A 21,771-nucleotide genomic window follows, 5' to 3' on the forward strand; every position below is an offset into this window, starting at 1 on the left:
GTACACGGTTTTCAGTCACTGTTGCAAGACACCTTTGTGTACTTCGCGGCTCACTACAGCAGAAACTGTGTGTTTATAGTCATTTAGAAATCTTGTACGCACTGTGTTCACGTGAATGAGACCTGAGTAGGGTGTGTGTGTGTGTGGGGGGCAGGATGACATTTTATTCGTTTCTTTTCTCTTGCTAACTCACATCAAAGACAATTTAAGACGAAGTGATTTGGCCAGGCGGTGATGGCCCATGCCTTTAATCCCGGCACTCAGGAGGCAGAGGCTCTGCAGGCCGGCTGGTGCTATACAGAGAAATCCTGTCTCTTGGGGGAAAAGAAGTTTATTTTGGCTTACGTTTCCAGGTGGCAGGTGTGGCATGGCACGGGGGCAGAAGCAGTAAGCTGGCTAATCATGTTGTATCCACACACAGGAAGAGGAGAGGACAAACAGGAAGCGGGGACAGTCTCTCAAAGCCCATATCCTTCCTCCAGCAAGGCTCTGCCTCCTTAAGGTTCCAAAGCCTCCCCTTCCCTCCCCAACACATCACCCACTGAGGCCAAGCAGTCAAACACAAGAGCCTACAAGGGGCATTTCTCCTTCAAACCACCACAGCCATCTCTGAAGTGTATCTTCGACTTTATACATCAAATACAGCGACGATGATTTGTTTACCCTTCTCCCCAATGCCAGCCACTATTCCGGTTCATTGGATCTTCTTGTCGCTGGTCACTTGGTTGCACAGGGATCTTGGCAGTTCTATGTAGTTCCCTTGGACGGATTTCTTAGGGGCAGGATGGTTGGTTGGAGGCAGGGACACTTGAAGGGGTTATGAGGTTTTACCGGAGCACCTTCCAGGAAGGTCAGTTCATTCAGTGTGCTTAGCAGGGCGGGCCAGCTTTCTCCCCACACTCTGGCCCTCTCTGAGGCACGCTACCAAATTCTGTTTGCCCTTTTATTCTGACAGTAAGTACTATGTGTTCATTTAAAAATTGGGGAGTGAGGCTGCCTGGGGACCAGGCATGGTAGAACCTGGGGACCTGGTGTTTGTGGGACCCTGGGTTCTGTCTCCCCATCCAAAAAAAAAAAAAAAAGAGGGGTAAGGGGAAGGGGGAGGCAGGGGAAAGAGGAAGAAAAGGCAGAGGAGTAGTGGGGAAAGCATAGCAAATTCACACAGAGAACAGTTGCCAATATTCTTACTTCTGTATTCTCTGTCTGTCTGTCTATCTGTCTCTCTCTGTCTCTCTCTGTCTCTCTCTCTCTGTCTCCCTCTCTGTCTCTGTCTCTTTGCATACATGTGTGTGCACACGGGCACATGCTCTCCTGTGTACATTGAATATTCACATTTTAAAAACCCGAGACCAGTGACATGACCTTTGGGCAAAGGATGCTCACTGCCAAGCCTGACAACCTAGACAACCTGAGTTCAATCCCAGGAACCCACATGGTAGGGAGACCTGACACCCACTAGTTGTCCTGTGACACCCGCCGCCACTAAATTAAAATGCACTAGAAATCTCAATGTATTGTTATTTTAATACATCACATTCATGTATTAAAATTTTATTTTGTTGAATCATAAGAGACAGGTTTAAAATGGTTGGAGACAATTCACAGGATAATTTCTGTAATCGGGAGCAGCTTGTCTCTAATTTTCTCTGGATATTTCTTTGTGTAGTACCTGGTAAAGAGTGTTTTCCAGATACTTAAACATCACGGACCACATGATTGCCAAGAACGTGTCTCATCCACCCTCAGAATGTCCCATCATTTTAGCCAAGTTGCCATTGTGGGTGGCGGACAGGCACAGGACTATTTGATGGATAAAGGCAGATGTTATAGCCATGAGTGCCCACCTCGGGCTAAGGTTGGGTGCTCTTTCTTTTTAGCACTGGAAACCTAGAGCCGACTTTAATGTTTAGCTGCAATTCTAGGGATCAGTGTGCCCTCAACGCTGGTTTCTCCATTATGTGCTTTACCTCTTTCTCCCTTAATGATTATCAGATACCTACCATTTAAGATAAATGCTACCAGGGTTGGGGATTTAGCTCAGTGGTAGAGCGCTTGCCTAGCAAGCGCAAGGCCCTGGGTTCGGTCCCCAGCTCCGGAAAAAAGAAAAAAAAAAAAGATAAATGCTACCAAAATTTCCGCAAAGTAGACTAGATGCACGTAATAATAACGAGTAATAGAGATAGACTGTGGTGACATTTTCCGTGCCAGTCCCCCAACCTTCAAAAAGAGGACTTGGTGGGGAAGAACATTCGCTGCTCAGTTATGAGGTTCTGGGTCCAAATCTGCAGACCTGATAAAGCTAGTTAGTGTGACTGTGTGTGTCAGTGACCGCAGACTGTGGTGGGGGTTGCTGGGACTTCCTGGCCACCAGTCTCCTCCAGGTTCGTGAGAGAGAGAGAGAGAGAGAGAGAGAGAGAGAGAACCTGTCTCAAGAGAACAAGGTTGGGAGAGGCAGAGCTGACACCATGAGTGTACATAGGTGTGCCCCCCACACTTGGGTATACATATGTCTATACGCATGGTAAATAAAGACCTAAGAATTAGCAAAGATGCACTCCAACTCCTCACTCGGCACAAAGAACATCTGGTTACTTTGGCTCACTATTTTTTTTTTCTGGTGATACATGTAGTGATTTGAATGTGCTCAGCCCCGGGAGTAGAATTAATAGGAGGTGTGGCCTTGTTGGGGTAGGTGTGTCACTGTGGGTGTGGGCTTAAGACCCTCACCTTAGCTGCCTGGAAGTCAGTCTTCCAACAGCCTTCAGATGAAGGTGTAGATCTCTCAGCTCCTCCTGCACCATGCCTGCCTTTACGCAGCCATGCTCCCACCTTGATGATAATGGACTGAACCTCTGAACCTGTAAGGCAGCCCCAATTAAATGTTGTCCTTTATAAGACTTGCCTTGGTCATGGTGTTTGTTCACAGCAGTAAAACCCTAACTAAGACAATATACCACAACGTTTAAATAGTTTTGTGTTTTTTTATGAAACAAATAATTTATTTCACGTGTGTGCCTGAGTGTATGTACTTGCACCCTATATATGTGGTGTCTATGGAGGTCAGGAATAGAGTATTGGGTCCCCTAGAACTGGAGATAGCTGATGTGGGTGCTGGGATTTGAACTCAGGGCCTCTGTAAGAGCAGCAAGTACTCTTATCTGCCAACCCATCTCCCCAGTCCTGGTTCTGCAGGGTGTTGTTGAGGTTTATCTGTGCTGTTAGCATTTGTGTCCAGAGCCTTACAACTCTAAAGTATCCTTGGGAAACTTCCCTGGATGTCCTGGCAGTGTTCGAAGTAGGTCTGCTGTCTGCAGGAGTCGGTGGTGTGTGCAGTTTTCAATGTGGTTTCTGGGACCCTGGCTTCACCATCAGCTGAAAGTGTTTCAAGTTTGTAGCTCCTGGCTTTACACACTGAAGTTCCAATTCAGTGAAACACTAGGGTATGTTAGATGGGGTCAGTGGGTCTTGGACAGGGTTGTGTTGATCCCCAGGGCACTTTTTTTTTTTCCTTTTTTTTTTTTTTTTTTCGGAGCTGGGGACCGAACCCAGGCCCTTGTGCTTGCTAGGCAAGCGCTCTACCACTGAGCTAAATCCCCAACACCCCCCCCCCCCAGGGCACTCTTTACGAACACTGTGCGTTCAAGTGCCACTAGTAGAGTGGCGATGCTATGATGGCCATTTTCTTAGGTCAGTAATGATGCAAATCTGAAACTGGAAATCCACCTTTACTCTTGGCGCCACCTTTTGGCTGATTGTTGTAAGTGCACATTTTACTTTGGTGCCAAGGTGCTTTTGCTCTACAAACAGGACAATTTTATACCTTAATAGTCATCAGGCTGTAGAGTGTCTGCTTAATGTGCACAAAGCCCTGGGCTCTATCCACTGTACCATATAAAATGAGCAAGTTGTACATGCTTGTATTTGCAGCTCTTAGGTGCAGGGCAGGAGAATCAGAAGTTCAAAGCATTTTCAGATACAGAGTGAGTTTGAAGCCAGCCTAGACTACCTGGCCCACTGACTTTTAAAAAAGTGTGTGTGTGTGTGTGTGTGTGTGTGTGTGTGTGTGTGTGTGTGTGTGCATTATGTATATATGTATACACATGTATACATATATGTACATGTATGCATAATGCATGCACACATGCATACATGTGCACATATGTATGCATATATACATATGTGTTGGTATACATATACATGTATGTCTATGTGTGTGTATGCATGTATGTACACATATGCTTATATACACATTTGTATATATGTATTCGATGAAAGTCAGGCATTAAGTATATCTGTGGTCCCAGCACCCAAGAGGCTGAGACTGACTATACAGTGAGATCCCGTCTCAAAGACAAAATGATCAGAAAGCAACATCGGTGCCTTTATACTCCTTCTCAGATTAAAAGAGGGTAAATGTTACATGTAAACAATCCACTCAGCCGTGCTCTATGGTTAATAACTGGAAATGACTTAGGAAGGTTGTCCCTCCACACTGTCTGTCAGACAGTCAGCGGACGGACAGTCTGACTGTCTCTGTGGCTGTCACTGTGCCACTAACCAGGATGAGTTTTGCTTCTGGTCACTACGGAGGGGCAGAAATGTTTCTCCCCTTCTAGTAGCAAGCAGGGTTTAATCTTTCAAACTTTCAACTTTTGAGGGTCTTATTCTACACAGGCAACTTAGTTCCTATCTGATCACAAGGATTTGAAGACAGAAGCAGACGGTGTGGATTTGAAGCACTTGGGCTTTTTTTTTTTTTTTTTTTTGGTTCTTTTTTTCAGAGCTGGGGACCGAACCCAGGGCCTTGCACTTCCTAGGCAAGCGCTCTACCACTGAGCTAAATCCCCAACCCCGCACTTGGGCTTCTTAATTGTACTAGTTAGTTTTGTATGTCAACCTGACACAGCTGGAGTTATCACAGACAGGGGAGCTTCCCTTGAGGAAATGCCTCCATGAGACCCAGCTGTAAGGCATTTCCTCAACTAGTGATCAAGGGGGGAGGACCCAGCCCACTGTGGGTGATGCCATCCCTGGGCTGGGGGTCCTGGGTTCTATAAGAGAGCAAGCTGAGCAAGCCAAGGGAAGCAAGCCAGTAAGAAACATCCCTCCATGGCTTCTGCATCAGCTCCTGCTTCCTGACCCGCTTGAGTTCCAGTCCTGACTTCCTTTGGTGATGAACAGCAATGTGGAAGTGTGAGCTGAATAAACCCTTTCCTCCCCAGCTTGCTTCTTGGTCACGATGTTTGTGCAGGAATAGAAACCCTAAGACATTAGTGGAAGTGTGGGGGCTGGGGCTGTAGCTCAGTGGCAGACTGCTTGCCTAGCACACACAGGCACTGGGCTCTATCCCGGAGAAGTCAGCCTGGTGAGAGTCAGCCACAAAGCCTGATGACCTGTGCTTGGTCTCCAGGCTCTGCAGAGAGAATTGAGTCCTAAAATGTGTTGTACAAGCACACACACACACACACACACACACACACACACACACACACACACGCACATACACAAAATGCAAAAAATTTAAATGTGATACGATCTTTAAAGAGATAGGTCCCATTGAGTATGTGTGAAATTGCATTCAAGACTGTGCCTGTGCCCCTCCGCACCGTTCACTTAGTGACCACCTACCTCGGTCATCAGAGTAGGCAAGGGTGGTTTTGAACCTGTGACTGACAGTTTGTGTGAGTTCACTTTCCTCCTAGTATCTTTAATGAAATGACATTTATTTCCGAGAAATGCTCTATTTCTTATTTTTAAAACGTTTATTTATTATGTATAGTGGTCTGCCTGCAAATGTGCCTGCATGCCAGAAGAGAGCACCAGATTCCATTACAGATGGTTTCGAGCCACCATGTGGTTGCTGGGATTTGAACTAAGGACCTCTGGAAGAGCAATCAATGCTCTCAACCTCTGAGCCATTTCTCCAGCCCTTTCTTTCTTCCTTTCTTTCTTTCTTTCTTTCTTTCTTTCTAAAGACACGATCCTGTTTTTGATTACTCTTTTTCTTTCTGAAAGGAAAGCCTGCAGACTCAGCCCCTCAGAGCGGAACTGTGAGCTCTGGAAGGTGATCCCAGCAGGCGTGCTGGGTGCCTATCAGGCTCCTGAACTGTGGGAACTTTAGACTGTTCCAGTAAAGCTGGGGACAGCAGAAATGATCAAGTCAGATTTCATGATCAGTAGATAAAGACCCCAGTCTTTAAACTTTCTGCTTTTAGCCAGTGTTTGTGGGTAGTAATCTTCCCAAAGCAGACTCTCCCCCCTCCCCCTTGGCAACTTTACAGATGTATATAATGCATCCTGATTACTCTCTCCCCTGTCCATTTCCTACTGCTTCCCAACTCTGTAAAGCCCTCCCCCACCCTCACTCACCCTTCCCCTCCCCCATTCTCACCTACCCTTCTCTTCCCCTCCCTACTTTTCCTTTCTCCCATCCTCAACCACCCTTCCCATCCTACCCCACCCTTTCCTTTCCCCCTCCCCCCAATTTTCCCCTCCCCATCCTTAACCACCTTTCCCCTCCCCATCCTCACCCTTCCCCTCCTCCATCCTCACCTACCCTTCCCCTCCTCCATCCTCACCCTTCCCCTCCCTCATCCTCACCCTTCCCCTCCCCCATCCTCCCTCATCCTTCCCCAGATTTTTGACTTGGATTTGTTTCTGGCTACCCCCTATGAGTCAAGCTGACCTTGCAAGCCTTCAGGCTACTATTCAGATGGCATCAGCTCCTATCAACATTCCTTGCATGGAAGCTGTCTTCTGTGTAGCTGAGATGAATAAGATGAGGGTCATGTCCTCAGAGATTGCTCAATCTAATGGGGGATATGAGCAGATACACGACTGCCCATGGGGAAGGCACAGGGACTTAAGCACAAGTCCGCACAGTTCCACTGTGTGAGAGAGACCAGCCTCACAATGACAATCGTTCATTGTCCAGGTTCATTTCTGTTGCTGTGATAACAGCAGCCAAATGCAGCTTAGGGGAGGAAAGAATTCATCTGGCTCACAATTTCAGGTCATCGTCTGTCACTGAAGGGAAGTCGGGCAGAAACTCAGTCAGCTGGTCACATCGTAACCATAGTCAAGAGCAAAGAGAACTGAAGGCACCCTTGTTTTCTTACTTTTTACACCTAGCTTTCTTCAGCCAGATGTAATCCAGGGCCCCAGTCTAGGGAATGGTGCTGCCCATAATGGGCTGGCTCTTCCTATATCAATCAATAATCAAGACAATCTCTCAGAGACATGCCCGGAGGCCAACCTGGTGATCTAGACAATTCTGTGATTGAAACTCTCTTCCTGTGCCAAGTTTACAGTTAAAACAGCACATAAGACTCCTCGTGTCTCTGTAAATAAACCTTTAGTAAGACAGGAGCAAGAGATGTAGACAAGGTCCACTTCCAGTGGAGAGACGCTTAGTGAGAATATGAAGTATGGGTTAGGCACCGTGCGTCTGGGATGCTGACCTGGCCAGGACCGAGCATATGGGACAGTAGTGGCAGCAAGTGAACCTGGAGAGGAAAGGTGGGACCAAGTCATAAAGAGTCTAGACTGGCTTCCTAGCACACCACAAAAAAAGGGCTATGGTCTTTGTTACTTTCAGAGCTCCTGGCAAGGGAGAGTTGTTTGATATTCTAGCAGTAGAAACCTAAGAGCAAGGTGTTTGTGAAACGGTGCTTCCCCTCCTCTCTGCGGCCCCTGCTTGTCCTTGGCTTTTCCAAGCTTCACCCCAGCCCTGGCTCCATTGCTATGATGCAGCCACCTCCCTTCGGTCTTCCCTGTGTGGAGGTCCAGCTGGGGTTCAAGTTCCCTTTAGGAGAGTCTAACCCTACCAGATCAGGACTGTGGCAGCTTCATCACTGATCGGCGTGCAGAAATCCCGCCCCCTCCCGCCTCTAGTCTTTAAGATGAGAACAGAGTGGGCTTTGTGGGAAGTGTCTCCCTAGCCCTCAGAGGAGGCTGTAGGATCTGGGGGTTCATTCTGGGTGGTGCCTAAGTATTAACTTAGGAAAAGGGGGAGAGTAATAGCACCAAAGTGAGATTATTACTGTCATGTTTCAAAATTGTGTGTGTGTATGTGTGTATGTGAGTGTGTGTGTGTGTGTGTGTTTGTGTCTATTCGTGCATGTATGCACCTGCACATATACTCCAGCTGCCCTGAGGATCAGTCTTGCAAGGAACCCTGGCCAGTCCTGCCTGCAGCTGGTCAGGATTCAGGTCTCTCCAGTCCTGCTACTCTCTGACCTCCAGGGAATGCTGTCTGTGCACATTTCTTCAAGGGGCTACAGGAATTAGAAATGTATTAACAGCAACAACAACAGTAACAACAACAACAACAACATATTTAGTGGTTTTGAAAAACTAAAAGCAAAGGTCCAAGGAAACAGTAGTGGATGGAGGGCTGAAGAAAAGCCATACGGGGGCAGCACACCTCAGATCCCTGTGTGCACCCAGTCACCCCCAATTTAGGATCTCATACCCTGTAGGTTCTGATCTACAAGGGAAGGGACATCTGGGGTTCTGCACGTAGCCTCTTGTTTCCCCACAATACAACACATGGATCTGAGGCAAATTTATGTTGTAAGCTGAGAGGGCTTTTATTTTTAAATATTTTATTTTATGTGTATGAGTGTTTGGCTTACATGTATGAATGTATACCATACGCCTGCCTGGTACCCACAGAGGTCAGAAGATGGAATCAGATCCTACAGAACTGAAGTCACAGAAGGCCGTGAGCCACCGCTGAAAATTGAACCTGGTCCTCTGCAAGAGCAACAAGTGCTCTTAACCACAGAGTCATCTTTCCTGCCCCTGAGAGCCTAAGTGCTTCCGGTTCTGTCTTGGTCCTCAGCTTGCCACGACCAGCAGGGGGCAGCAGAGAGCCTGCCACACAGCAGCAAGACGAGTGTCAGTGACCACAGTAGACTATGAAATATGGAAACCAGGCTGGGGTTAGTTAGAGGGTTTGAGAAGAGCCTGAGGTGGGACTGACTGGGGAAGTAGCCCAAAGAAACGAGGTGGGGTGACAGTAATTGCAGGGACGGAGATCAAGTGTGGCCCAGGGGAACCAGGCAATGAAGTGGAAAGCGCTGTAGGTGTGGAGGAGCCCAGGCAAGACAAGAACATCACAGGGACACCAAATGGGCTTTTGATTGAGGACCTGGATGACAGAATGACAGCATTAGACTTGGGGGTGGGACAACAGTGCCTTGGGGGTGGTGCCTCAGGGCCAGGTATTACAGGGCTTGGTATTGTATCCAAGGACACGAGGATGAAAGAAGTGAAGGGAAGGTAAACAGGCTATGGAGTGGGTGCTCAGAGCCCATTGTCACTGTGTCTTTGTCCCGGGTTCTACTGAGTATACAATGTTGCCATTTTTCTTGTCTCTTTTTCTTCCCCTTTCCTTGCTCTCCCCTGCGACTGTGACTATGCACTTCATCACTATGCAGTGAAGTTGGTTCCAGGTACTGCCTGCTGCTTTCACTAGTTTAACTTCCAGCCTTTGGGAGAGGCCTTTTGTTTGCACTGGAGAAGTATTCCTCAGTGGACCAGCATGTAGGGATGCTCCCAGGTTGCTTTGAGGACTCTTTTATGAAGCCCCAAAATATATACAGTCAAGGAGACTCAAAACATACGACATAAAATCAGGGTCAGTGGTACATGCCAACGAGTTGAGCCCTGGGAGGTGGGAAGACCAGGATTTGAAGTTGAAGCCCTACTCAGACTATGTACATTCAAGGCTAGCCTGGGCTACACAAGAAGACAGAGATCCTTTATGATCTTAAGGATTCCTGCCCTTTCCGGGGCCAGCTTAGCTAAAGACCTGAAGCTGGGGCTATATCCTGCCTTAAGGGTTGGAGATTGATACCAGGGCTTAACTCTAGATGTTGTCCCTCCCTCCTAGGGTCCCCCTCCCCCACATTCCATCCCAAATGTTCTCAACACCCTGCTCTGCTCTGTCTGTGTGTCCTTAAGTAGCATTGACACTCACATCTATGAAATGAATTAAAATCTTCCAAACCACACAAGAGCTACCCTGACCTCCCAGAGCCCTGGCCTGATGAATTGGGCTGCGTAGAGGCTCTAGATGTCTCCTTGAGCTGCAAACCTACTACCATGCTGCTGCACCCCCTAACTCCCCACCCCCATGCTGGTAGCCAAGAACTACTGAGGTCACGAAACATGGACAGACAGATTTTATTTGAGAGGGTTTAATACATCATGAAACAAAAAGGGCAGGTGCGGTCTGATTTAGGAAAGTTAATTAGTTACTCTGCTAGACTTAAGGAGATTACGTTTTTAAAGAGATTAGGTTAAGTCTTCGTCACAAGGGTCATTTCAAGGGATACATTCAATTATGCAGTGTTTCCTGGGGGGAAGGTACCAAGGAACTTGAAGGATTGTTTCAAATTGCCCAGATTTAGAAAATCTGATTCAACATTAACTTCTAATTGAAGCAGACATTCCCAGACATGATGGATTAAAGTGTATGGGTGGGTGGGTAGGTGGCCAGGGCTGTTAACAAGTCAACAGTTGTCCAGTGGATGGAAAGCTATACAATAATACCACATCTATATTTTTATGTTTATTTTTTATATGTATGAGTGTTTTGTCTGTATAGAAGTCTACATTCCACATGCATGCCTACAGAGGCCAGAAGACATTATTGAATAGCCTGAGATTGGAGTTGTAGATGGTTGTGAACTGCCATGTGGGTGGTGGGAGCCATTTCTCCAGCCCTAAGTAGTGTGTGTGTGAATGTGTGTGTGTGTGTGTATGTGTGTGTATGTGTCTGTGTGTATGTGTATGTATGTGTGTGTGCATGCATGTACACATGCGTGAATGTACCAAGCACATGTGTAGTGACCAGAAACAGCTTTCAGGAATCTTCTGTACCCTGAGCCATGTGGATTTGGGGGGGGATGAAGCTCAGGTTGGCAGATTTGGGGGTAGTGCCTTTACCTGCCTCCACCATCTGACCCTGCCTCCGCCATCTGATTTTTGAGCATTTCTGTCATCCCCCAAAGATCTCTTTTTAATAACAAGAAGTTATATTAAAACAATTTGAGGGCTGGAGAGATGGCTCAGCGGTTAAGAGCACCGACTGCTCTTCCAAAGGTCCTGAGTTCAATTCCCAGCAACCACATGGTGGCTCACAACCATCTGTAAAGAGATCCGATGCCCTCTTCTGGTGTTCTGAAGACAGCTATAGTGTACTCATATATAATAAATAAATAAATCTTTAAAAAAAAACAATTTGAATATATCGATTGCTGGGTTTGTATCACCTACAGTTTGTTCTTGGTACTGACTGCCCTTGGCTTGTCTCTCCCCCAGGCAGACGCGAGACCGCTGGGGCGAGGCTCCTACAATCTTATCAGAGGCAGAGGTGAGTACAGGACAGAGAGTCCCATGTCAGCAGGAGCTCAGAGGACACCTGAAAGAACTCACACATCCCTGACCTTCAGAGGTCACTGCTCTGGAACATGACTTAAATTATAAAGTTCCTGGAAAAGGTCGAGAGGAGCTTCTAGATTCTCTTGAGGAGCCCTCTAGCGATCCTGTGTTTACATGTACTATCGTCCCCCTCAAATTCCCCCGAGATGCTGTAAAGAGTGAACTGTCTTGGACGGTGCACCTGACACCATTCTAAACCAAGCAGTTGCTTCCACTTTTCTTCCTTTCTCTGGCATCTTCCCTGGTTGGGAATGTACCTCATAACACTTTTGAAGTTAAAAATGTTGAGCCAGTGTTCTAAGAGAAGTTAACATCTTTGCACAGACTTCTGAGTCTCTGGCAGCCTTGATGCAGCAGGCCACACACCCTGTTCTGCTGAGTTTAGTGACTGTCACTGAGAGTTCCCATGGTTCATGATGAAATGTATCCAGTCTCAGAACTTAGAACCTCCTCTCCCCCTCCTCCTCTTCATCCTCCTCTTCCTCCTTTTCATCCTCTTTCTCTTCCACCTCTTCCTTTTTCTCCTCCTCCTCTTCTTCCCCCTTGTCTTCCTCTTCTTCTTTCTCCTTCTCTTCCTCCTCCTCCTCTTCCCCCTTCAACCTCCTCCTCTCCCTTTCTCTTCCTCCTTGTCTTTCCGTATAGCCCTGTGGTCTGGTCATTGTTGTATAGTCCAGGCTGTCCAGGGGTTGCTGGCGATCTTCTTGCCACAGCCTACCCAGCACAGAGATTACAGGCGTGTGAGCACATCCACTTTCTACTTTTTTTATTTCCCTTCCCACATTTGTTCTTATTTCTCTCAGCTTGTGCTTGCAGTTTTTCTCACATTGTTGAGTTTTTTTTCTTTTCTTTTCTTTTCTTTTCCCATTTTGGCTCTTGTGCTGGTGTGGATTGCACTAAGAATACAATAGTCCAAATAGGACTCCACATATGAAGCCTGGGTCCAAGAGCAGCTCAGAGGGAGAGCCAAGGTCCCCCAGTGGCTTCAGAATGTGCTGGAGAAGTGGATGCCTGGGCTGAAGGCGGTGACGTCCTCACATCCATACTCAGGCACAGCGCACAGAGAAGCAGCAACAAGCAGTGCCGCTGCCATGTCATTTTCTTAAAAATGACGCAAAGCAAGAACTTGAAATGATAAACTCAGGCATTTGTAAATCTGTAAGCCTTAAGTAGTTCTAACCCATTTTTCTTGTGTTTCTCCTTAGCAGCAAAATCTCTGTGGTCCCTCCGACGCCACCACCTCTCAGTGAGAGCCAGTGCGGCGGCAGCCCCAACAGGGTAAATTGTCTGTCTGAGTACCTGGGTGGGAAGTGGGGAGGAAGGCCAGAGGAGCATGCTGGGCGAGCATGCTGGGCGAGCATGCTGGACAGTTGACTCAACAGCCTTGGAGTGTGTGTCTCTGACTTAACTGGCGCTGGAGGTGGAGAAGAGATTTTCATTTCTTTCTGTGGCCAAGGACCATCTGCAGTCTCAGCTGGCTCCTTCTGCTTGAACCCCGAGACATCTTGTCCTGATCCTTGTCTCTGGTGTTCATTCCCGCCTTTACGTGTGTGTGCATCTGGCATGTGCGTAGGGCAGGTGTGTGTGTGTGTGTGTGTGTGTGTGTGTGTGTGTGTGTGCGTGCACGCGCTAGAATGAGAATGTATCTTCTTATTTGTATGTGCCAGGGGTACCAGAACCATTTCCACCCAAAGCACTCAGCTGTGTGATCTCAGAGTTTTCTTGGTTTTCCACCGGAGAAGCAGAAATAATTCTTTCTCTGACTTGTCTCCCATGCAGAATGGTGTCTGTGTGTACTTGGAAACTGAGTGCCATGAAATTGTAAGGCTTTGGTTATCTTCGTCAATTTCTGTGTGCATCAAAGGGAACAATTATGTCTTACATGGGAAAACGCACATAACAAAAACATTTTCACCTTTTTCCAAATTCACAGACACCCTGGGGTGTCTCACAGTCCTAGTCTGTTTTCTCCTATAATTATGTTCTCAGCACATATTTTTGGGTGAATAGATGGACACTGGAAGGATGGATAAACAGATTGTTGTGTGGGTAGATAGTTGAATGAATGGATGGTGAGGAGGTAGACAAATGGAGGGTGAGTGGGTATGAATAGATGATCTCTGGATGGATGGGTAGATGAATGGACGGACAGACAGATGGGCAGATAAATGGGTGGACAGACAGATGAATAAATGGACTGGTGAGTCAATAGATGAGTACATGGAATTTTAAGGAAAGCAGTGGATAGACAAGTAGAAACTGGATGGATGGGTGGATGGATAGACAGATGGACGGATGGACATTGGATAGATGGATAGGTAGACAAATGCCCAGATGAATGGGAAGGTATAGAAATCAATGAGTAAATAGTGAACAGATGGATGGATGGCCAATGAATGGGTAGATGGATGGATGAGACCTTGACAAAGTTACTGTCGCTTCTTTTTCATTGTTCCCTTTTGGGAGGGAGAGCTCTTTGTGTTCAGGTTGGCCACCCTACGGTACCATCAGCCACTATGTCGCCCGCATTCTGTGCCTTCTACATGGGATTTGGGTAGGGCTAGAAGACGAAGGAGGTCAAACAGGCAGTAATTAGCTGAGTGCCATCTTTGAGCCAATGTCAGTCATTACATCTGAGAGGTAGTTGTTATCTTGTGAACGGACTGTTGATAGATACTGTTCCATCCTTTAAAGAGGTTGCAAAACCCAGAGGAAGATGGCAGCGTGCCAGGGATGCCTATTTCCTGGGGGCCGTGCCCTGACCCCTCCCCCACACAGGCATATGCCCACGCCCACGCACCTTCCCACCTCACCTCCTGCAGTGTTTGGAGGCTGGCGGCCTGGAGGCGGTGGGGCCAAGACCTCTGGTGATGTAACCACACAGTCTCCTGTTTCTATTTTAGTTACAGGAACTTGGCCACTTCAGAGGGTTTAATAAGTCCGTGGAAAACTTGTTTCTGTCTGTCACCACGCAGATGAGAAGTAAGTAACTCTCAGGACGTGTTCTCCTCCCAACCCCCACCTCGCACCTCACCTCCACCCCCACCCCGTGTAGGCCAGCCCAGGCAGCCTCAGCCAGGGGTCGATGGAGCAGCCTCTAGCTCCCTGTGGAGGGCAGGAGCCATTTCAGTCTGTCAACCTCGCTCTGACTCCTGCTTGTCTTGCCCGAACCTGCCAGCTCAGCAGCACAAAGGATTCCAGAGGAATGAAAACAAAAGTACCTTGCAAGCAATCTAAAACCAAGGCCTTTCTAGCTGCCAGAACCCAGTACCTGCCATTTGTCGTTCTTCTCCCTGGAAAACTTCCCTGCAGGTGATAGTTAGTGATCCCCCATCCTCCCCCCCTATCTGGAGGTGCAATTAACTCAGGCTTGCCTCGCCCCCTCCCCCCCCCCCATCACTTTCAGAGTTTCTTCTCTCCAGATGTGCTTTTACCTGTTTCTGCTTCTCTCACTCTGGGCAGTGTTTAGAGCAGGCCACATGGACACTGGGTACGTGTTTCTCTTTCTCTGCTCCTTCTTTGTCTTCTATTTGCCACGCCCTTTCCCTGGCTGCCCGAGGATGGGCTTGCTGCCATTGGCTCCGAGCCAACCGTACAGTCTGATTTAAGTTAGTTGTCTGGGTTCCACACGAGCTCTGTCACACAGACAGCTGAAATGAAAGCCCTGCTCTTCAGATAAGCAGTAGGCTGTCCCGGGTCTCTTTCAGGAGGAGGAAATCCGCTGAATTTCGTGGACCTCTTTACCCCTCTGCAGGCATCAGCCTGGCTGTGACAGCTGGTGCTGGTCCCACGGCAGCCTCTAAATCAGTCCCCTGCCCAAGTCCATATGGCTTATGTGAATTCTCCATCAATACAAAGACATGGCTCTCGCTTCAAGGAAATAAAGAACATTTTTTGGTTTTTGGTTTTTGTTTTTTCTGGAGCCAAAGATGAGCGGCTCTGGTTGCCCCAAACACCACAACCAAAGGTGGTATAAGTTTTAAGAGAATCAGTGGTAATAACATGAGGAAAGTCATAAGTCAAGAACACTTTTGAAATTTACTGGGAACATGAAGACAGGTGGGTGACAGCTAACTGGGGGATCTGTTATAGGCCCCAGATGTTATCTGATGGCATTCTTAGCCTTCGGATCAAGGGAAGCTAGTGCATATATCCAAAAGGATTTACCTCAGTCACAAGGATGGGTGTTAGGTTACACATGGAGGTTGGCAATGACTATCTGCTAAGGAAACCAGAGATAGCCCAAGATAATTTGGCTCTGGACCTGCAACATTCAAACTCTGTACAATCACAGACTAATTTTAATCAGTCAGTCAGCCTTGCAGGATATTAAACACAGGCCAGACTTCTTTCTGGAAATTCTAGTTCACATCCCTATGGAACCTGTATCTCAGGATTAATCCCCACACTGAGATCCCTCAGCCTCCAAAATCCAAAGAGACGGGGCACCTGTGTCACAGCATGGTTGCCCTAACACAGAGGTCCACCTGCTGCAGCCCTCTCTACACACCTCCGGCAAGTGAGACCTTGTCTGGGTAGGTAGCGAGAACGGATGGATCTTCAGAAGGGGTGAGTGAAGTAGCTGTCCTCGGATACGGAAAGTCAACTGTAACAGGCAGCCGTGGTCCTTGACTTGCCATCAGCCATTGACAGGGACAGCCAAAGCCACCTGCCTTGGACGAGTAGCGTTTATTGGTGTTGACCCCCAATGGTGTTCTGATGTTTTGTGTGTCCTTCTCGTCTGTTTCCTGCAGAGTGGGTACAGAAGATAGCTCGACCTTAGTGAGGAGAGATCAGTACCTGGGCCCTTCAGGGGTGGACTTGTGAAGAGCCCAGTGCTATCTGAGGACCAGTGGCCCAGGATGCTAAAGCTGGTTTGGAACCACAGGGTTTGAGGATAATGACCCAGAGTGACACCCTCTGGCTGCCAGTATTGTCCAAAGTAGCTGGACGAAATGAGAGACTCCAGTCCTTTATCAAACCCATAAGGATCTCACAATGGCCGCCTGCTGGGCCCCTTTAGCAGAGGAAGAGGCCCTTGATCCTACTTGGGAGCAATCTGTGTTTCTTTCTGGTCCTTCACTCCCTCCGCCTGTCAGACTGATGTGGAAACCTACTTGTCAGAACTCCAAACTTCTCAGGGTTTTCCTCTACTTTGAGTCAAGATCTTGTAATGGACCAAATAGGTACGGTCACAGGACTGGGGGAACAGACCGATGACAGATAGTTCCTACCACAGCCAGACACAAGAGCCTTTTGCGCTCTCCACATCCAGTCTGCTGCAGACTAGCGTCTCCACCGTACGCTACTCTTTTCCCATTGCTGGCATCACCCAATGCCCGGGTGGTAGACTTGAGAACGCTAGGATGGAGGGTTCTCAGAAGAAAGGCTGGGAAATGAGGTGGGTGGCAAACTGGGTGCTCTGGCCTTGGGAGGTAGGTCTAGGAAGGGGGACCTCCAAGGCTCTCCTGGACAGTGCAGATGACAGCAGCCAGCCAGCAGGCAGCATTAGCCTGGGCTCTTCCCAGCAATGTCTCTGTGTGTGGACCAGCAGACAGGGGCCTGACCTGGAACTCGTGCTGCTCATGCGTTCCCAAGGGAGCCCCGCAAGGAGGGTAGCCGGAGTGAGATGTACCCTAGGTGTAGGTTTCAGAGATATGGTGTAGTTGGTAAGTGATCTCATAGGTAATTTCAATATTCATGACCTATCTTAATAAACTGAATGTCGAATGAAATGCAGAGCTAAAACATAATGTCATCACCTGTTTCTTATGTGGTGTGGTTAAGGAAAGACTTTAGAATCACATAGGTAATTCACATCTTCTCTCTAGAGAGTGCAGCTATGGAGACAGTTGAGGGTGACTCTGGGAAGGGAGGTGGGGTTTAAGGGAGAGGCTGGCTGAAAGCTGGGGCTACCACTCGATTGAGGTCTCCCCCCCATACTTTGTTCCTTGTCATTTGAATGTGTGTCCCAAGACAAATCCCCATCCGACAGAGCCCACAGAAGCCAAATGGCTGGATGCTGTCATACTGAGGAATCCAAAGCTTAAGTGATCTTTCCAGGGTGTAGTTCCTGAAGCAACTATTAGGCCATCTTAAATCTTACTGCCCTCCAATGGTCATAAGAGAAAGTAGTTTGTCAACAGTCTCCGTCAGGAACCCCTAAAAGCCAGCTACTCGTGTCTGGACAGGCGGTTGGGATGAGGGGAAGCTGGGTAGAGGTTTCAACCTCACCCTGACAACGGCTGCCCATGAGCACGTGACCAGTCAGACCTTCAAAGGGTCCAGCCTTTCCTCTGACACAGTCACCCCTGGTGTCCTTTGTTCTGCCACGTGGATCTGCCACCCTTGCCTAGTCATCTTTTGTGTGGCCTTTCGGGGCCCTAGGACCTGTGGGTGGTGGGGAACCCCCCCCAAAAGGGCTCCCTCTGGTCTTGGCAAAGCTTGTTGCTCTTGACTGTCACCTCGTGTCTCCTAGAGCTCTCCAAGTCCCAGAATGACATGACCTCTGAGAAGCATCTTCTGGCCATGGACCCCAGGCAGTGTATGGGCCACACGGAGAGGCGGAGCCAGTCAGACACTGCTGTCAACGTCACGTCCAGGGTAGGCACTGTTCTGGCTTGTCTTCTGCATTTTCTTTTGATAGGAAACCTTAATCAGTCAGGAAAACCTAATTATATACAGTCTATATTCAGGCACGCTTGGCCCAAGGAGGCACAGAATTTAAGATCCAAGTCAGTTGCAACAGTTTGTGCCCGTATTCCCAGTTATTGGGGAGGTTAAGGCAGGAGGTGCATCTCAATCAAGGAGCTGGAAGTCAGCCTTGAGAAACAATGTGAGACTCTTCCTCCCTGGAAAAGAGAAAAAGAAGAATGATTCTAGATCAGCACAGAGAATTGTTCATATCGGGGGTAGGCTTTAACCTGACCCAAGCTCCCAAGGCTACCTCTCTGTGGTTTCAGTGCCACACCGAAAGCAGGCCTTGCCTGCAGGCTGACCTGCCGTTTTCTGGGGTCTGCAAGTGTCTTGCATGATTAGGAGGCCTTCTTCCTTCGATTCAAGGCAAAGAACCTCTGCCTGGACCTCTGGTGGAAAGAAAAACAAACTCTGGACATGCATGGACAAGTGAGAGGGTTGCTCCTTCCCTGTGATGTAAAGCAAGAGGGCTCGCTGGGGAAGGAGAACTGCTAGGGGAGCCACCACTCTGCTTCCTGCCGTGTGGGCTATGCCAAAAGCAGGTGCACGAACTCCAGAGAATGTCTTGGTTCCAATCCAGCCCAATTGTGTTTGACCTGCTGAGTTCTACAGGGCCCATGTCCCTCCCCTGTGACTGTGGGCTCCAGCCAAGTTGTCCCCAGACTGTGACTGTCCTTTTCTGAGACAGTGGTGAGCTTAACCCTCCTTCCTTCTGGAACATACTCTATAGCAGTGGTTCTCAACCTGTGAGTCTCAACCCCTTTGGCAAAGTTCCATCTCCAGAAATATATTATGATTCATAACCACAGCAAAATTACAGTTATGAAATGACAACAAAAATAATCTTATGGTTGGGGTGGTCACCCCAGCATGAGGAAACTGTATTAAAGGATCACAGCATGAGGAAGGATGAGAGCCCCTGCTCTAGAGACCTCCCATCCTGCCTCTATCTGCTGCCTTCTGCCTGAGCCCAGGATGCCTCTTGGTAAAAATGAAGATGGTAGGGATCTCTGTTTGCCCAGCATGGAGCCCTGTATGCAGCCAGTGAGAAACTGCAGTCTCTAACCTGCCGTCTAAGTCTCCCAGATAGATTCTCTAAATGTCAGCATTTGTTACGATGTGCTAGACTCTGTATACAGAGCTTCACATGACTGTCAACCCTACAAAAGTGGGTATTAAATACAGCCCTGTTTTACAATGAGAGGCATGGAGGCTTAGACAGGTTAGGGCTTCTACCCAGAGATGAGAATGCTGTGTTTGAACTGGTCTCATCTTGGTTTGGAATGCAGACTCCCACATCGGAGTCCTCCCTGGGAAACAGATTTGGAGGCTCTGGGGCATTTCTGCTGAGCTTCTGGGTGATAAGGGACTGCAGATGCTGGTGCTTTTTCAATGGCTTGTGTCTCTAAGATTTGAGATGTACTCAGCAGGGGTTTTGAAATTCCCAAGCGCAAACAAGCGACTCACAGTGGCGTCCCTGGAGCCAACCTCTTTTCTTCAGTGCTAGTGAAAGGTCTATTTCCAAAGCTCTTCATCCTGGGCAGATGGCGCCTTCGTTGCCTAGTTTATCACAGAGAGGTGACACTTGCTCCCGTGAACATGATCAAACACCTGAGCTTTACTCAGAAGCCAGCCAACACATCCAGCAGCTCATAGGTAGGGAAAGAAGGTTCCAGGAGTCGAAGCTGGGTTTAGATGATGCTAATGTCTTAGGCTGTTTCTGTTTCCCCTGTGAGGACAAGTGAAAGCCTGAAGAAGTCTCCCAGAAGAACGACACTGAGCAGTCAGATCAGGCGGTGTGATGGAGGCACTGACTGAAGGCTAATCACAAGCCAGGCATTGTCCCCTGTAGAAAGGCCTCATTGATGTTTAGTGTTATCCTTGAAGTAGCTCTGAAGAATCTGTCTCCTCTAAAGATGAAGACATCGGGTGGAGAGACAGCAGAGGATGGTGTGGTCAGAAGGGGTAGGCCAATGTTCCAGCTCCTCCCCTCCCAGCTCTTGTCATGAGAGGCACATGTGGCCCCATGCGGGGAATCCCAAGTTCCCTGCAGGCCTCACAGTTGACATTCTGAGTGTAGGTGTCACGTGACAGCCCCAGCATGCCCCTCCCCTGCTGCATGAGCCGGTAGACTAGAGGCTTCTCAGGCAGTCAGCGGCCAGAGGTTGGCTGCTGAGTTGTGAGAATTGTGTAACCTGAGCAAGAAAGTGCAGGAGGGACTGGACAGACAGCCCTGCCGTGTAGACACCACTGAATGCATGTCCCCTGTGACCACACTCTCAGCTTGGGACAACTGGGCACCAGAATAGCCATTTTATTTTACTTCAACTGGTTTCAACTGAAACCGTCCCCTGAGGTTAGTGGTTAGTACTAAGAAGCACTGCCGTGTTTTTATGGAAGAAATATCAGTCACTAGCAAAAGAAACAAGGAGTAAATACAACTTAAAGGTGCTTTTGCCCTGCTTATGTGCACATTAGAAGTAAAATTATTTATCAGCATGAATACTATATTTCACATAGTTACCTGTCATGATCACTATTAGAAGCAGAATTAAAACTTCTTCAACACTATTTGTATTCCAAAACAGCCCACCTGTCAAGTGCTTACGACGACCCCCAGTGACTCTGCCTCAGGGCCCTGCCGGTGTATAGGGTGTGTAAAATCCAAACACGTGTCTCCCAACTCAAGCACTAGAAGGTTGTGTGTAAGAGACAGCAGTTCACACATGCAGGCCGGGCTTGCCTGCTGGCCGGGTTTGCTGAACTCTGAGTCAGATGGGGATGAAGGCTACGATGTTTGTGTTTACTCTCTCCAGAAGACCAGCACACCCGATATTCTGAAAGCATTCCATCAAGAAGATCCCAGACACCCTCCCAGCCCTGTTTTGAAGCAAGACACTCCTCCATCCAGTCCAACACACAGCACTGTCTTCTCTGGAGGCTTGAGACATGTGAGTCTAGTCCCAATACTGTTGATATAAGATGTGTGGTTATCGAGATATCAGGGCCCAGAGAAGTAGCTGTGTTGAATCCCCAGCAAAAGGGAAGAAAACCAACCAGACAGGATCCGGTAGACAAGGTGTGGCACATTGAATGTGAATGGCCCCCATAGGGCCATGTGAATGCTTGGTCCTCCATTGGTAGAACTGTTTGGGAAGGATTAAGAGGTGTGGCCTGGTCAGAGGAGGAGTGTCACTGGCTTGATCTTTGAGGTTTCAAAAACCTGTGCTATTCCCAGTTAGTTCTCCCGGCCTCACACTTGTGGATCAGATGTAAGCTCTCAGCTACTGCTCCAGTGCTATGCCTGCCTGCCTGCCTGCCTGCCTGCCTCCTGCCATGCTCCTTCCCAGTAAAGATGGTCATGAACTCACCCTCTGAAACTGTAAGGCCCCTATGCACTTTCCTCCATAAGTTGTCTCGGTCATGGTGATATTAATAGGTAAGTATCTAAGACACAGGGAAGGACTAGACTGTTTCCTTATAGTCAGAGGGTAACAGTAGAGCCTGGAGGTGATTTTCAGTTAGGTTTGGAGATAAGGAACGCCTGAAAATAGGTTGGGGCTGGCTTCTTACCTTTTTAAAAATACCACCTTGTTGAGAACATCTGTATACCTTCAGAAGGTGATC

The 21,771-nt window shown here is 48.1% G+C and overlaps 1 protein-coding gene and 1 long non-coding RNA gene across 23 annotated transcripts in view; one reads left to right on the forward strand and one right to left on the reverse strand.

Annotated features, from left to right (window-relative positions):
* Sytl3 (synaptotagmin-like 3) overlaps positions 1–21,771 on the forward strand; it is a 70,397-nt gene that overhangs the window by 28,143 nt on the left and 20,483 nt on the right. For 13 of the 22 annotated variants that reach the window (XM_087580850.1, XM_087581010.1, XM_087580928.1 and 10 more), the window contains 5 exons: positions 11,332–11,383; positions 12,654–12,726; positions 14,352–14,430; positions 17,927–18,051; positions 20,961–21,095. In XM_087580850.1, the coding sequence (XP_087436976.1) occupies positions 11,332–11,383; positions 12,654–12,726; positions 14,352–14,430; positions 17,927–18,051; positions 20,961–21,095 (464 nt within the window). The remainder of the gene's footprint in view (positions 1–11,331; positions 11,384–12,653; positions 12,727–14,351; positions 14,431–17,926; positions 18,052–20,960; positions 21,096–21,771) is intronic. The other 9 variants (XM_087580970.1, XM_087580983.1, XM_087580991.1 and 6 more) reach the window with 1 other exon arrangement.
* On the reverse strand, positions 10,176–14,980 carry LOC120099117 (uncharacterized). Its single transcript, XR_015649247.1, has 2 exons — positions 14,883–14,980; positions 10,176–13,297 (listed from the first exon to the last, which is right to left on the reverse strand). It is a non-coding gene; the product is annotated as an uncharacterized LOC120099117 (long non-coding RNA).

This window comes from Rattus norvegicus, chromosome 1 (genome assembly GCF_021556685.1).
Source record: "Rattus norvegicus strain SHRSP/BbbUtx chromosome 1, alternate assembly SHRSP_T2T, whole genome shotgun sequence".
In the NCBI taxonomy this organism is placed as follows: domain Eukaryota; kingdom Metazoa; phylum Chordata; class Mammalia; order Rodentia; family Muridae; genus Rattus; species Rattus norvegicus.